At 34.1% G+C, this 16935-nt stretch overlaps 1 protein-coding gene across 2 annotated transcripts in view; it reads right to left on the minus strand.

Annotated features, from left to right (window-relative positions):
- Positions 1–16935, minus strand: part of LOC150087127 (disco-interacting protein 2-like) — a 1128863-nt gene that overhangs the window by 879380 nt on the left and 232548 nt on the right. For both annotated transcript variants that reach the window (XM_090372979.1, XM_090372978.1), the window contains exons 10-11: positions 16075–16132; positions 1400–1479 (exon numbers count right to left, since the gene is read on the minus strand). In XM_090372979.1, the coding sequence (XP_090229105.1) occupies positions 1400–1479; positions 16075–16132 (138 nt within the window). The remainder of the gene's footprint in view (positions 1–1399; positions 1480–16074; positions 16133–16935) is intronic.

Genomic DNA, 16935 nt, shown 5'->3' on the forward strand with positions numbered 1-16935 from the left:
AACTTTTCAGTTTTAATTTATTTACTAATATTTAATCTTCTAGGAGCCTTCTTAATCCATTTTTAATAACCCTTCATAGTGCTATGTCTAGTATGGCAATAGTGCCAAGTGGTTAGGCACCAGACCTTGCCATACTAAACTTAGTGCTACTATTAAAAATCATGGTGTAATATGTACTGATAAAAATAAGTTTAAAAACAGGATGACAATTTATAGATTATAGGGAAAATGTGCATGCTCTAGCACACATTTCCACTACATACCATTTTTCTTAGAATGAATGTCACATGACTAAAGCAAGATCTCCTATAAATACAAAACAAATCGTAACAAAAGATGATCTCTCTCTTGTATAACATTCAGTACTCTTATATACACCTCAGCCTGTTAAAGTGGTTTATTTAGACTTATCGTTGATCTATTTAACCCAAATCTGATAAGACATTTTAATGTTTTAAACATTAAAATGTTTAAGAGATTTTTAGTCATTCTCAAAATTCCCCGAAGAGATTATTCTATCTGCTGGGTTCCTCCGGATCTGTAAAACTCAGCGAACACATGGTTCATGAATGGGTGGCTCTTCCCAAAGAACAAAGAATTCATGCTCACCATCCAAGAGCAGAAAATGAATACCAGTAAGAACTAAAGGGAATACATTACCAAGGACCCTGGAGTGGCAAATGACACATGTCAACAATGCCACTTTATCCCAGAAATGATCCAGTAAGTCAGTGCAGAATGCAGTGTGATCACTCAGAATAGATTCCTCGTAGAAACAACCAGGTTGCCAGCATAATACGTCAATAGCTAGGAAAGAAATATCATTTGATCAAAGAAAGTATACTATATTACAAATATGAACCTCAGAACATACTAGAAATGCCTACCAACAAACTGTACCAGGACAATGCCATAAGAACAGACAAGATGATTCTGCACAACAGTAGACATAACCCTCAATGACAAGAAAAAAACTGCCTACCTGATTGACATAGTGATGTTCAATGCCAGCATATAGGAAGCCACATCTTTTTGACTTCCTCAAACAGAAAATCAAAGAGATATGTCATATGGAACAAGTAAACACCATCCCAATCACTGTGTCAAGCACCAGCATGGAGCCAAAAAGACTACATAAGAGTACCTAGAATACCTAGCATCAATTGGCCTGACAGAGAACACCTACGAGAAACTTCAGAAAGGCACAATCCCGAACATCCGTGAGAAAGTTCCTTGACCATGGTAAGTTCCTTGGTATGAGTATTCATCAAAGGAATGGGAAAAAACCATTAGAGGTTTTTTCCATCCCATAAAAAAAATCCTATAGAAAAAAAAAAAAAAAAAAGATAATAATAATAATACATTCATCCTATAAAAATGGTAAAAAGAAAAACTTTACCAATAATTCTTCTCCAGTAATTGGAGCCATTAAGTTTCCTTCTGGTCTTGGAGCATTTGGATCTAACTGCTTGGCTGAAACTTAAAAAAGAAACAAGCATTTTTGAAGTATAACATCTCACTTATAAACAGTTATTTCACTGGCTCACTTATTTCAGTGCTTCAATATAAATATTAAATTATATATATATAAAAAAAAAAAACACTACCACAATTTCATTAAGAACAGAAAACTCAAAAGAACAAAAATTCAACATTTACATAATTAAAAGTTCAAAAAAAAAAAAAAATAGTCTCAAATTAACTTCACAGAAAGCAGCTATCATTTTAATGAAATCAAATTTTATTGAATGAATACAGCTCAAATAATTCTAATAGCAGCCATTAGAATTTATTTATAGAATTTATTTATGCATATAAATTCTACTGCATGTTTCTAACACATAAAAGTATGCAGTATATAGTAATTATGTAATGAATATAAAGTACATAGTGCATTGTGGAGGCTTTATGTAATAATATGTAGTAGATATAAAGTATACAATAATGTGTAGCACTATTACATATATAACAAAAGCACCTGGTGTATAGGATTTATCCAATTATATTAAGGGAGCCAATAAAGAAGTTAGGAAACCCTTAGTGATAACTGTTGGATACAGGGGAGGACCTCACAGACTGGAGATGTGCAAATGTATACCCAATTCACAAAAATAATGGAGTGACTGGTTAAAGAAGTAATAAAAGATCATCTACACAAGGCTGCAATTATACTTCAGACTGACACAGCATGAGTTTAAGGGGAAACCTTGTCTGAACAATTTGACTGGATACTATAATGTGGTCACTAGGGAATTGGATGCAAAAAATAATTTCGATATCATATACTTGGATCACTGTACAAATTGGAGCAGTGTGGCATTAAGGACAAGTTGTTGCTATGGATAAAAGGTTGAGTGGGAGAAGACAGAGTAGTAATCAATGGACATTGCTCTTTGTGTACTACTGTTATTATTGCAGTTCCCCAAGGTTTGGTGTTAGGTCCATTGTAGTTTTTTGTATTTATCAATGACATTCATGAAGGCATCAGGCTTAATATCCAGATGATATTAAGCCTGATGATACAAATTTTCAGATGATACAAAGGCTGGCAGGATAGTTAATGACAGGAATGATGGTATGCTACTGCAGGAGGATCTAGAAAAGTTAGGCAGATGAACTGAGAAATGGCAATTGAAGTTTAACATTGGCAAATGCAAAGTACTGCATATGGGTAGCAGTGGTACTATAATCAGGGCAGTGGAAAATGAAAAAGACCTGGGAGTAATTGTGCAGTTAGATGTGAAGTTCTCTGAGCAATGCAGACAGGCAGCCAGGCCGGCTCATGGGGATTTTGTCAATGATATACAGGGATTTTGCTAGCAGGGATAAGGTGATTATCCCTTTGTACAAGGCAATGGTCAGGACACATCTAGAATGCTGCATACAAATTGGGAGGCCTCATTTTAGGAAGGATGTAGAGCTGCTAGAATGTGTATGGAGAAGGGCAATGAGATTGGTGAGGGAAACAAAGGGGTGCTCTTACCATGGAAGGCTTAAGTTCTGCAAATTGTAGCATCTGGAGACTAGACACCTGCGAGTTGATCTGATTGAAGTATTTAAGCCTTTGAAAGAACTGAGCAAGCTCAGTGCTGATGCGATTCTTCCTCCTGCTCTGACTACACATACGAGGGGGCATAAATTCAAATTGAGGAAGGACATTTGCAAAACAGATGTGCAGAAGTTTTCCTTTAGCCAGTAGGTGATTGACTGCTGGAACAAACTTCCATCTGTTGTTGTGGAATTTTTTTTTTTGACTGATGTTGTATAAGCTTCTTTCTCGCATCATTTGACTACTAGTGCTAATGCTATTGACAATAATGAATAGCTGCTAAAAGCAGTGGGTACACTGCTTTTAGCAGAATATCAATTTTTACTCTATAAAACCTATTTGGATATTACCAAATAGGTTTTATACAGTGCATAATGCCTGATAGCTGTGACATAATTTCATATGCATTTTCCTAACAACAGATACACTTCAGGTACCTCAGCAACCAAATTCTCTGTAATTAAGTCAGTAAAATGGCAAGCTTTTTATCATACAATAGTTGTTGATTTTGTAAGGTTTTAAGTACACCAGCTACTTTGTCCATATTGCACCATTATGTATTATGTCTGTTCACAGGCTGATTTCAATGTTGTGCAGGATGATAAACCCAGAATAACTCATGGAGGGAACCCTATTTCATCCATCCACCCAAGATCAACTAACTACAGTCTCGATTGAAGAACTTCAGAAATATCTCAAGTAACAGACAAGAACTGAACCCTGACCTTTACAAACAAGTAACAAATGGGGAAACCACTAATCTCTCCTCAAACATATGAGATGTGCGACTTACAACAATCTGGACTCACGATGGTCATTTCCAGAAAAAAATTTAAATTATTTTTCACAGCTGTGATGCTGCTGCATTGACTACCTCAGCTGCCTGTGCAGTGGTATTAAATGGGGGCATCTGCACAGGTAGCCCATGAAATTGTCCGAAATCATAAATTTTGAGTTAGATGCAATTACTAACAGTTAATTCTATGTATCCACATACAAAAACCTAGCTATCTATGTACGTGAATCATGCTAAGGAACCAAAAAAAAAAATTTTTTTAATCCTTCGGCTTTGAAGCCTAGCAACAAACTGAGACAAAATATGAATTCCAAGTGTTATTAAGGAGACTTCTAGCAAATTACATAATGCATATAACATGAAATATCTGATTAAATGGCAACAACATTAACAAGCCTAGATGACAAGTGTTTGGAAATTGTGTGGGCTGTAAAGAAATGGATTTTAGAGATTTATAAAAAATAAAACTAAAATAAACTAAACTAATAAAATATACATAATTAAACTAATAAAAATACAATACATAAAACTAAAACATAAAATAAAAAGATAAATAAATAAACAAATAATTAAATAAAAAAGAAATAAATGCATACTTAAAACTAAAACATAAAATAAATAAACAGATAATTAAATAAAAAAGAAATAATAAATGCATTATGCAATGTGTTACATTGCCTTCGGCTCTCTCTCCCTCTCTTGGTCTGAAATTTGTGGATTTTGGGCTTTGGATTGTTTGCAACACCCTTTAAAATGTCTAGCAAGAAAAAAAGTGACTGTTCTAGAGGTGCCGAGAAGAAAAAGAGAAAGCAATTGATTTATAAATGAAAATAATATAGTGCTATGAAAATAAAAAAAACAGTTTATACAATCGCACGTGATGTTTGGCTTTCCTATTCTACAATATCAACCATTTTGAAGAACAAGGAAAAAATCTGTGATGCAGTGAAGTGGTCCGCATCAATGAAAGCTGCAATAATAACTAAAATAAGGCAAAGTGCTTTTTGTGATATCAAGAAATTATTGGTAACATGGATGGAAGATCAGATACTAAAATGTGTACCTTTGAGCCTTTTAATGATACAGTCTGAGGAACACACCTTGTAAATCAACTGCTACTTCATAGATCGTTTTAACCATATTTCGCACATATATATATATATATATATATATTAACATAATGAAGTATGTTAAAAAATAAAAAAAATGGTACAAAATATAATATGAAAATTAAGAAAATAAATAAATATAAATAAATATAAAGCTATCATTAGAGGCAGCAAAATGCACATTCCTCCACATGATGCCCAATGTATAGCTTCAATCGGTTCGCCTTTGCGAGGATTTGTCTAGCAATTGAACTGCATTGGCGGTTTGATTGGGGGATCGGGTGGCGTCTGCTCCTTCGATCGATTCACCTTTGCGAGGATTTGTCCAGCGATTGAAATGCAGCGATTCCCTGACCATTATTGGCCTTGTGGTCCTCTGTTGATATGGGGCATAATGGTCAGTCTATTTTTGTTATTTTGGTTTTATTTTATTTTACTGCGGTTAGTTTAGTCTCTATTTGTGATATTTCACGTAATTTGGAACTGGCACCTTACGAGGGGGGTGCCGCTAAATTCTTATGTAATTGGCTCTAAATTTTAAAATTGATTTATTATTTTGAATTGGATTTTCTTAATTTATTTGGAGATTTTCTGCTACAATTTTTAGTCTTACCTTTTCTTCTCCCTCTCTGTTTATTAATTATTATGTTTAATTTATTATTTTTCGCTCAACAGTTTCGCCATGCTACTGGCATTAATTTTGATTTATATTTAATATCAGATATATATATATATATATATATTAGTCGATTTTTTTTAATGGTATCTATCTGCAGGGAATTAGGTGTATAAGGACCAAACTAACAAGTTAGTAAAAGTAAACTAGCTTTAGCCTGGAAGGCCTATATAAAATTATATTATTGAAAAATGGAAATAAAAGTAAAAAATAATGATGAACAATGAAAATAACAATAAAAAATGATAATAAACAATGAAAATAAAAATGTCAATAACATTCTTCCACTTGGTCATCAGTCTGCTACTCTTTGGGGGCTTTGAGCAGACCAATAGCCAGACTAAAAAAATGTCTCATACCTACTCGTTTCTGTTGTCCCCATTCCAGTTTTGCCTGATTTTAATTTTTAGGTGATTGTACAGAAATTAATAGAAATTAAATGGGAAGTGCTAATAAATGAGAAAAGATAATGTGATAAATTAAAATTTTGTAAAATGTGTGTTAAATTTAAATTTTGTAAAAAATAGTGTCAGAATCAGCAAACTGGGATAGGCGACACAAAGCCCAACAGGTATGTATCAGATTAAATGAGAATGGGTTCTAACTTCCTTCTTGTACTGTGGTGGTCAGACTGAAAAGGGATCAATTCCTGCCATCTGGTTGTGTATGATTAAATGAAACTGCGCAGCTGCGTTTTTCATTGACTATGGTGTGATGGTGAAATTGCTGTAGGCAGTAAGCCCTATGTCAATGCAAATGTTCTGATAGCCTTGAGAGGGTTTTTATTTGAGTTAGTGGGGGAGTTGCCTCTGATAGCAGAAGGAACCTATATAAATGAAATGATGTGTTTATACAAGCACAAGAAGTGTTAGTATGATTAAATACAAGAAGTATGTTAATGAAAAAGTGTGTTAATGTAAATATATAGAGAATGCTATCCCCTGGACAAGGGCCGGTATAGCTTTTCTAAGGCATAATGATCTGTGTATGTCCAAGGGGATAACTATATACATATTTACAGCCTCCTTCAATGTGAATTTTTCACCCTGTGTCTCTAGGTTTTATACTGTGTTTATAATTAAATGACGGGATATGAACGTTATTATGTGTTTAAAATAATACCTTAGGCATGATTATTCTGTTGTTGGGAATCTGATGCAAGTTGATAAATTACCAATTATTAGATTGTCTGTTTTGGGGGGGGGGGATTTTTGGTCAGCCCGGTTACAGTGCAGTCAGATGGCGAGTCTCTTCTGAGCACAATTCTCTGGGCAATAATCTTTATCTCAGTTTGATGAAGGACACTGGTTTTTACGCAACAAGCCAAAGATGGGCTACAGGCCATTTATTGGTGTTATAGTTCTAAACTGGTTCAGTGTAAACTTTACCAAATATCATTTTTATAGTCTTCAGTAAGAACACAATATATATATACAGCAGGCCCCCGTTATAACGCGGCTCGCTTTACGCTGATTTGCTATAACACTGTTCATATATTATAACCCGTATCTGACTATAACACTGTCACAGATCACTATAACGCTCTTTTACAGATTGCATTTTTGGCATATTTAACGAAATCTTTTCATTTGATGGAGTCGATAGCTTGAAAATGAATAGCAAAACAGCATTAAAACGTTTCCCACGCCGACTTGAAAAATTTTCCCACGCTCAGTGAAATTTTCTCGCACGCTAATTTAATTGCAGTACAGTGACTTGTTACGTAGTTCCGAGATGAACATTTTAAAAAATGATCAAGTATATTGCTTGTAATATTTGCGTTATATGTATTTATCCGAAATCTAGTCATCACTCAGTACAGTATTAGACATCACGCGTAACGGACAGTATACTTGAACATTTTATCATAATTAATGCAACCAACGCAGTTACATTTTCGAAGAGTTAATAATCGCAGATAAGAATGAAAAAGAAACACCGTCTGGGCGCAGTACAAAGACTATAAATGTAAGAAAAAGATTGAATTTGAAAATTAAATTAGACATTTTGAAGCGAATCGATTCCGGTCAAAGACAAGCGGATGTGTGCCATAATTTAGGACTTGTAAGTTTAACTGTAAGAACAATTATAAAAAAAAAAATAAAGAATTAATTTTAGCAGCGGGAAAGATATCTGTTCCACTGCAAGCAACTAGGGCTAGGCCGGCTATTAGGATTGAAATGGAAAGACTTTAACTAATTTCATTGAAGATAATATCCAATTCAGAATTCAGTTAAGTTAAATACTATAAAAAAAAAAAAAAAAAAAGAGAGAGAGAGAGAGATTAGCCAATATAATGATCTGAAGAAAACTCACCTAAAAAAAACAAAAATTTTTGTGGAACTATTTAAAACTAGTAAGAGCTGGTTGAACAGATTTAAAATCCAGGGAGAAGCCGCAAGTGCAGATCAAGGAGCCGAAACTTTCAAAAAAGAACTTGTTAAAATTATTGAAGAGGGGTATTATGTGTTATACTTCTCAACAAGTTTTTAACGTAGATGAAGCAGGACTTTTGTGGAAACGAATGCCTAAAAGAAGTTTCATATTGAAAGAAGAAAAAAACATGCCAGGTTTCAAATCGACAAAGGATCGGTTGACTTTATTGTTGGGTGGTAACGCTGCGGGGAATTTAAAATTAATACCCCTTTTAGTTTATTTGGAAGAGGGCCAAAGTTCAACCCAAAATCGACACATTTTTCATGATTAAATTTATCAATTAAATTAAATCAATTAAATTCATGATTTTAATTGGAATTTTAAGTTTAATTTTAATACGTAAGTAGTTACCACATAATTATATACGTATGTAATGCAGAATGTTTTATATGTACAAATATTTGAATATTAAATATTTTGACCGACATTTATGCATCTTTTCACTACCGTTTATTATTGATTAGGAAATATCCTATGGCACCGACCACAACTCACAAATACATATGTTACCTTATGGGAATGCAGTGCTCGCTTAGCACGGATTCACTTAGAGCTCTGTTTTTCCAGAACGAATTATCAGCGTTAAGCGAATATGGTAGAGTAAAAAAAATTTTTACTCTACCATATCTAGAACATATATTATATATATATATATACAGTGGTGGGATTCAGCCAGTTCGCACCGGTTCAGCAGAACCGATACCTAATTTTTTGTTGAGTTCGGCGAACCGGTTGTTAAAATGGTACTTGTGATCAGGGTTCTCTCTAAGGCGGGCGCCTGGTATTCTATGCCATTTATTAATTCAGCAAGAAAGTTTCGTTTAGTATCGATAAAATGAAGAAAATGTATGTTCTGACTGATGTTTATCAATGGTATAAGCATAGTGTTTTGTTTATAAAAGTTTATGATATGACCACACATGGACAGAACCAGTAAAAATATTCAAATATATTGGCACATATCCGCTCCTGCTCTATAATATATTAAAATAAAACATTTTTAAAATTTTTTGCAGTAGCCCTTAAAAGGATGAAAAGGCAACAGAGTTTGACAGATTTTTTTCAATAAGAAACCAAAATCAGAAATCAAAATCAGAATGTTGTATTAGAATTGGCCTTGGATTCAGTTACATCACCAACAATTTTCGTTCAACTAGTTGAATTGGAAAAACAAGATGCAGATACAATCTGTTCTTCAGTTATGGAAAGTTTAAATAATGTTGGGCTTACTAAGAACTACCTAGAAAAAAATTTAATAGGATTTTGCTCCGATAGTGCCAGCGTTATGCTTGGGAGAAAATCTGGAGTGAGCACTAGGATTGCAAAAGAGTTTCCAAACATAATAATATGGCACTGTTTAAATCAACACCTCCATCTTGTTTTAGATGATTCGATAAAGGAAACAAAGCAAGTAAATCATTTTAAAATATTTATTGATAAGATATATACTATTTTTCATCAATCCAATAAGAACCAAATTGAACTTTCCAAAATATCCGAACAACTTGGAATTGAAATTATAAAGATTGGTAGAGTTTTGGGACCAAGATGGGCTGCCTGTAGTTTAAGGTTAACCCTAGCTGTGTGGCGCACTTATCCAGCGCTACATCACTATTTTTATTCAAATAAAAAGTACTTAGGTATGGCTGCCCGTCTTGAAAATATATATTTTATAACTGATTTGGCATTGATGATTGATATTTTAAACGAAATCTCTCTTCTTTCAAATGCACTGCAAGCAAGAAATATAGACATAATAAAGGCTGAAAAACTCGTTATAAGATCTATTAAAGCATTTCAAATGCTTCGAAAGGAAAAGGGTCCATACGAAAAAAAAGTTGATGAATTAATTACTTCAGAAACCTTCAAAAATATAAAATTTGTAGAAAATAATCGATTTGTCTTGGGCTTCCTCGAGAAAGTCTTTTAGAAAACATCGTAACGAATTTGAAAAAAAAAAGACTAATGGATTGTGAACATTTAAAAGCAAGTTGTAGCCAATTTCAAGATAGGAAAAAATTAGAATTTCTCAATTTTTTGGAGCCAGATTACTGGAATATTGAAGAAGTACTAGTTCCATGGAAAGCAGCTGAAGAACAATTGCTCGTATTTAATGACATTTTTAATTACCAAATTGATATTAATGATTATCGAGATTTCTTGGAAAACGTTTTAAAAAATTCCCAGAATTATGCAATTCCTGAAAGTGTTCAGAGAGCTAAAAATATTGTCAGAACAACTGCTGTAAGTTCGGCAGAAGCGGAAAGGGGATTTTCAAAGATGAACATAATATGTTCAGAGAAGAGAAGTCGCCTAACTGTTTCTAATATGTCAAACACAATGACTATTAGTCTAATCGGCCTATCTCTAAAGGAATGGGATCCTACTCCTACAGTGGTTAAGGATAAATCACTCAGCCGATAATGCTCGGATAAAAGCGAAGAAAATTGCAAGCGAGGGCGCCAATCAAGAAGCAATATCGAAATATCTTAAATAACAGTTTTATTGTTTTTTGTCAGGTATTATTTAATATTTTTTCATTAATATTTTAAAACTCTTTCTTATAACATAATCTAGTTTTGTGGACCTCTTTTATTGTTCTTATTTAAGTATTAACTGCATGAAATAATAAACTACCTTTCGGTATATAGTTTTTTTATACTTAGAACGGTCATTAGGGCAGCGAACCGGTTGTTAAATTATTTGAATCCCACCACTGTATATATATATATATATATATATATATATAATAATAATATAATATATAAAATATTTTATATATTTTATATATTATTTATTTATTTATCATATCATATTAATTATCATATTAATATGATATGATAAACTTTTATTTATCATATTAATTATAATATACATATATATATATATATATATATATGTGTGTTATGTATGTTATATATAATATAATATATATATGTGTGTATGTGTATATATATAACATATATATATATGTTCTAGATATGATAGAATATGGTAGAGTAAAAATTTTTTTTTTTTTTTTTATCGGATTGGCAATGAGGTAGCAGGTTGAGTGAGATTAGGTGCAGTCTGCAAAAGACCGGTGCGTCAAAAACGCCCAAGTAACGTGCAAAGGCCCAAAGTCAGCACTGTTGTTGTTGTTGTTTGGTTTTTAGGAGCATTAGCAACTAAGGCCATATTGCTCCGCGTCGGCACTGTGGCAAAAACCCAGAAGTACAATATGTAATATAAAGTGAGAGTAAAACAAAATGAGATAAAACGTAAGGCAAAAAGACGAAAAAAAGGAGCAGTAGTGGTAGTAACATAAATAGAAATATGACAGAGCAAAAATATATAAAATAAAATTAAGTAAAATAAAATAATAAGGCAAAATTATAAAAGTTATAAAATGTGTTAATTATGGGTTAGTAGATATACTGAAAGGGACTTTTTCTAGGGCTAACCCTCTCAATATATTGGCCCATAATTAACGTAGCTATCTGTTTCTGTTGTCAACTGCTCGCAAAACTAGGTTTGAATATATATAAGATAGTATGATAGTAATAATGTAGTACCATAGTGCATCAAGAAATTTAGCAGTATTATAAAATAAAACAAGGGCCGAAAGTTGATAATAAGCAAAATGTAGTAAGTAAAGAAAAAGAAAAGTAAAGTCGGGGTACAACTTTGCATATAAATACATATAAATTTTGTTTAATTGCGATCAAGGACTAACAAAAACACTAGTTTACTCTAATTAAGAAAAATTAATAAAATTTCAGTTCTTTATACATATTAATACAAAATATGTATTAAAAAAAATAAATGAGTTACGTAAAAAAGTTATTTCAATGTTGGCTTCATAAAATCTAACAGATTCATCTGACGACACAGCACCTTCTTTTTTTCATGCAGAATTTCTTCGTAGCAAGCTAATAATTTTTTTATTCCTTGCTTTGTAGCTATAACGCGTTCTTCGTTGGAGTCTGTTTTCTAAAATTTTTAAGCCCTTTTCAATTGAGCTGAGACCTTCTGTCAAGCTTGCAATTGTCATGTGCTTTTCTGGTGGAACTGGATCTGAAGTGTCCGATACTTCAGTGATGTTTTGCTCACGCATCTCTATGAGCTCATTCATTGTCAGCTCCTGACTGAATCCAACAGCTCGTTGACATCATCACCATTGACTTCCAAATTTAATTGCCTGGCAAGATTAACAACTTCGTCTATCACATGAGTGACATTATCAGTTTCTGACGTTTTCGTATCGTTTTTGAAAAAAAAAAATGGACAAAGTTTCTTCCAGACACCATTCAATATTTTTTTGTGAATTTCATCCCAAGATTCTTCAGTGATTCTTATGGCATCTAAAACATTGAATTGTTTCCAAAAGTCTTTAACAGATATCTCACTATTTTGTCTCAGCTTCATTCAGACGTGCAAACGAACGTCTCGTGTAGTAAGCCTTGAATGTTTTGATGACTCCCTGGTCCATTGGTTGAAGCAAGCTGGTTGTGTTTGGAGGCAAAAACACAACTTTCACACATGGGTCGAAATTAATTAGGGTGGCAGGAGGGTGACTGGGTGCATTGTCAATAAGAAGCATCACTTTAAATGGAATCTGTTTAGACTTGCAATAATGTTCGACTTCGGGTATGAAGTGGTGACCAAACCAGTCCTCAAAAATGGAAGCTGTAACCCAAGCTTTATGATTTGACTTCCAAATCACTGGTAAGCTAATTTTAGATATATTTTTTAAAACTCTTGGGTTTTCGGAGCAATAAATTAAGAGAGGTTTTAACTTGCAGTCACCAGTTGCATTCCCGCCAACCATCACTGTCAATTGGTCTTTGGAAACCTTAACGCCTGGAAAGTTTTTTTTCTTCACCGCGATAAAAGTTCTTTTAAGCATCTTCTTCCCGAACAGGCCAGTCTCATCCACGTTAAATACGGTTTTACTGCTATAGTCACCTTCTTCTATCATAGCCTTGAGTGTCTCAGGAAAAGAAGACACAGCTTCTTTATCGGCACTTGCCGCCTCTCCACTCTCCGCGATACTGTGCCAGTTACAACGAGTTTTAAATACTGTGCCAGTTACAACGAGTTTTAACGGTTGAACCAACTGTTACTAGCTACAAAGTTTTCATCTTTGCCCGCCTCCCCAGCTTCTTCTTTCAACCTCTCAAAAATCAGCTTAGCTTGATAGCACACAGTGTTCTGATCGACTGGACAACTCTTCACTTTTACTTGATTATCACAACATAATTTCTGCATTGTTTCCATCTCAGCAATAATACCATGACGTTTACGAATTATGCTTGAGTTCAAGAATTGAGCATTTTTCACCACTTTGAGAATTCTTTCTTTATCTTTTATGATTGTTCTTACTGTGGATTCCGGTAGCTCAAACTTCTTTGCCAATTCACAAATTTTCATCCTGCTATCAAAATCCTTGATAATGTTAAGTTTACATTCCAAAGATATCATTTTCCTTTTCTTACTAGGTGCAGGAAAATCAGATTTACTTCGTTTGAATGACATAGTTTTTTTAAGGGTTTAGAAAACATAACAAAACTATCTTAACTTTTGTCGATCGTAGAATCGTAATTGTGCACGTAGAGTTTGCGCGAAACATGTCCAACGTGTGTCACAGCAAGAAAAAATCAAGAACCGCGTAACTCCGATTTCGCGTAAGTCGGGGTATTACTGTACTGAAGAAGTCCATGCCCACATGCAGTAACCAACATCGCACCACCTGATGAACTTTCTATGAGCCTTGCACAATTTCTGCAGGGTTGTAATTGATTGTAATCAAATACTGCCTCCTATCGTGTGTGGGCAGAATTGCAGACACTTTTGAATTCAACCTTAACTCGCGTTGAAGAGACTGCTCTGTATTGGAAAAAAATGCCAGATCGAACATACATTGCCAAAGAGGAAAAGACAATGCCACGTTTCAAGGCTTCAAAAGATAGGCCACGTTCTTGCTTGGGGCAGATTACAGATTAATACCACTGCTTGTGTACCATTCTGGAAATCCTTGTGCATTTAAGGGCATCAATAAATCTGTGCATTTCCAATTGAACCAGAGAGCATGGATAACAATATCTCCCTTTGACGCTTGGTTTAAATGCTGCTTCATTCCCGAGGTTGAAAAATATTGTAAAGACAACGACATTCCTTTCAAGATTTTTCTTCTGTTAGATAATGCTCCTGGACACCCTACGCATCTAGATGATTTTAATTTGAACGTGAGAGTCAAATTTCTACTGACAAACAGGACTTCACTCATCCAACCTATCGATCAGGGTATTATTTTGAATTTAAAAGCATACTATTTATGCACATTTGCTCAGGCATTGTCTGCAGTAGACAGTGAGAAAAATTTTACGTTAAGAGACTTTTGGAAATCTTACAATATTTACCACGGCATCTTAAGCATTAATAAGGAGGGGCCGGAAATTACTAAACGTTGTTTAAATGGTGAATGGAAGAAAATATGCCCACAGCACACAAAAGGCTTCGAAGGGTTTGAAAAAGATGAATCATATGAAGAGGTTACAGGTAAGAATGTAAAGGTTGCAGAGCTACTTCAGTTGGAGGTTGATGCCAAAGACATGGAGGAGTTAATAGAGGAAGGAGAGAAGGAATTATCTAATGAAGAACTTATTGACTTGCAGGCAGCGATAGCAAAAGAAGAAAATGCTGACAAAGATCAAGATGAACCAAATGAGGAGCCAAGATGCTTCATCACCAGAAAGATGGCAATGGCATTTCGTGAAATTGCATTGGCAATGGCGAGATTTCGGAAGATGGATCCTGAGAGTGAACGATTCTTAAAAGTTAACAGAGGGATGAATGATATGCTTGCTTGCTACAAAGACATCTACAATGAAAAGAAAAAAGCCACTGTCCAGTCATCCATTAATATGTCCTTTCGTAAGGTTGAGCGGCCGACCCCTTTTAAATCTCCACAGCCCTCGACCTCTGCAGCAGCGTACTTATCAGCTGAAGATGTCGATTCTGGCAACGATGATCAAGAGGTAAAACTTACTGACGTTATGCCTGCCTCCTCTCTTTTTTTGTAATTTTATAATTTTGAATTTTTTTTTTAAATTGCACGCTTTTGTAATTTTTCCTGCGCATGAGATAAAAAATTGAATAAATACAATAAATAATTCTATTCACATGTTCTTTGAACATTTATTTTTTGATTCAATCAATTCAGTGAGCACAGTTGCGAATGCTGCATAAGCATGGGGGAAATTCCAACTTATGTAGAGTTCCACAGAATGCAACCCTTACGTTAATCGGGGAGTGGCTGTATGTAGGAAGAAATAATGTTTTATAACTGTGCAAAAGATCTAGTTTGGAGTTTCTTTGTTTGTTTGTTTGCTTAAGAGTTTTATCAGTAGCATTGGCTATAATGCACCTAGTCAACTAGTTTGGAGAAAACAGGTACTTGAAAAGTGCAAGATGGTAATCTTTAGAGTTTATTATGTACCAATAATAATCTATGGATTGGAATATTGGGTAATGTGAGAGAAGGATATTATCAAAAAGCAAGTGACAGAACTGAAGTTTGAGAGGTGTGTATGTGGAAAGACCAGGAGAGCCAGAGTATGAAACACAGCCATTCAGGAGAATGTAGGAGAATAATGATCACAAGAAATGATTCTAAGGAACAGACTGAGATGGTTTGGTCATGTAAAGAGAATGGAGGGGATAACAGACTGTCAAAGAGGATGTTAGAAATGAAAATAGGGAGTAAAAGACAGAGAAGTAGATGGCAAGAAGAGGTGAAGAGAAATATCGTGAGAAGAGGCATTTGCTGGGTAGAGCTGGAAAGAGAGAGAGAGAGCTAAATGGAGAAGACTGGTTTCCTTATTGACTTGGCAGGAGGATGGGATAACAATGGATACGTAATTAAGTCTACAATAAATTATCCAACTTTCATTCATAGAGAAATGTCAACAACTTGTTAAGCAAGGTAACTTACGTCAAGTAATGGGATATATAAATTTCCCCTTACCTTCTAGATCAGTTTCATCATCTAAATAAAATTCGGGTAACGGTCTTCTTTTTGGCCTCTGCAAAAGAGGAAAACGTTTCAGGTACTAATACTATTGCAAATAGAGAATAAAAATGGAAGTTATCTAATTCACACTTTTACATTTCTTGCTACAAAGAAATGAAAAATAAAGTACAAGGAGTAATAGGTTGGATTCCTTATTTGTTACCTGTTTGTTGTTGTTGTGGTTTTTTTTTTTTAGGAGCATCACCAACAAACTATATCATTTCATTATGCCTGCAGATGTATGTGTTCAGGAGCAGATTTGTACATTGTATGGGATGAAAATCCTGGAATAAATCACAGAGAAACCCTACTACTCCCTCTGCCTGCAATTGTTTACCTACAGCCCCTACACTGAGGGGCTGTAGGTAAACTAAGGCTATAATGCACCAACTTCTTGTTTAGGAAAATATCTTCATTTTGCATTTTAAAAAAATACAGATGCAAAAAAGGATGCAGTCTGAATTACAAATGGTGATTTTTTTTTGTTTTTCTAGTAAGGCAATTAACTAATTTAAAACTCCAATAATATATTAAAAATTCAGTTTCTACTAATGCAATAACTTATTTAAAACTCTATGAACATATGTATTGCATAATACATAAAATGTAAACTTGTTAGCTTAACACATACAAGGAAAACTTATGAGTATAATACGTATTATTGCATTTGGGCATCTATTAGTTTAGCGTAGTATTCTCAAATTACATTTAATTTAAATGGAAATCATGCCTCAGACTAGAGCAGCAAAGCAGCTCCAAGTAGAGGGAGTGCTGTGATTTGGAGGAGAAGCGAAGGGGGGAGTTCTCTAATGATCA

This window comes from Mastigoproctus giganteus, chromosome 4 (assembly GCF_048544385.1).
Source record: "Mastigoproctus giganteus isolate SK-2022 chromosome 4, ASM4854438v1, whole genome shotgun sequence".
NCBI lineage: Eukaryota > Metazoa > Arthropoda > Arachnida > Uropygi > Thelyphonidae > Mastigoproctus > Mastigoproctus giganteus.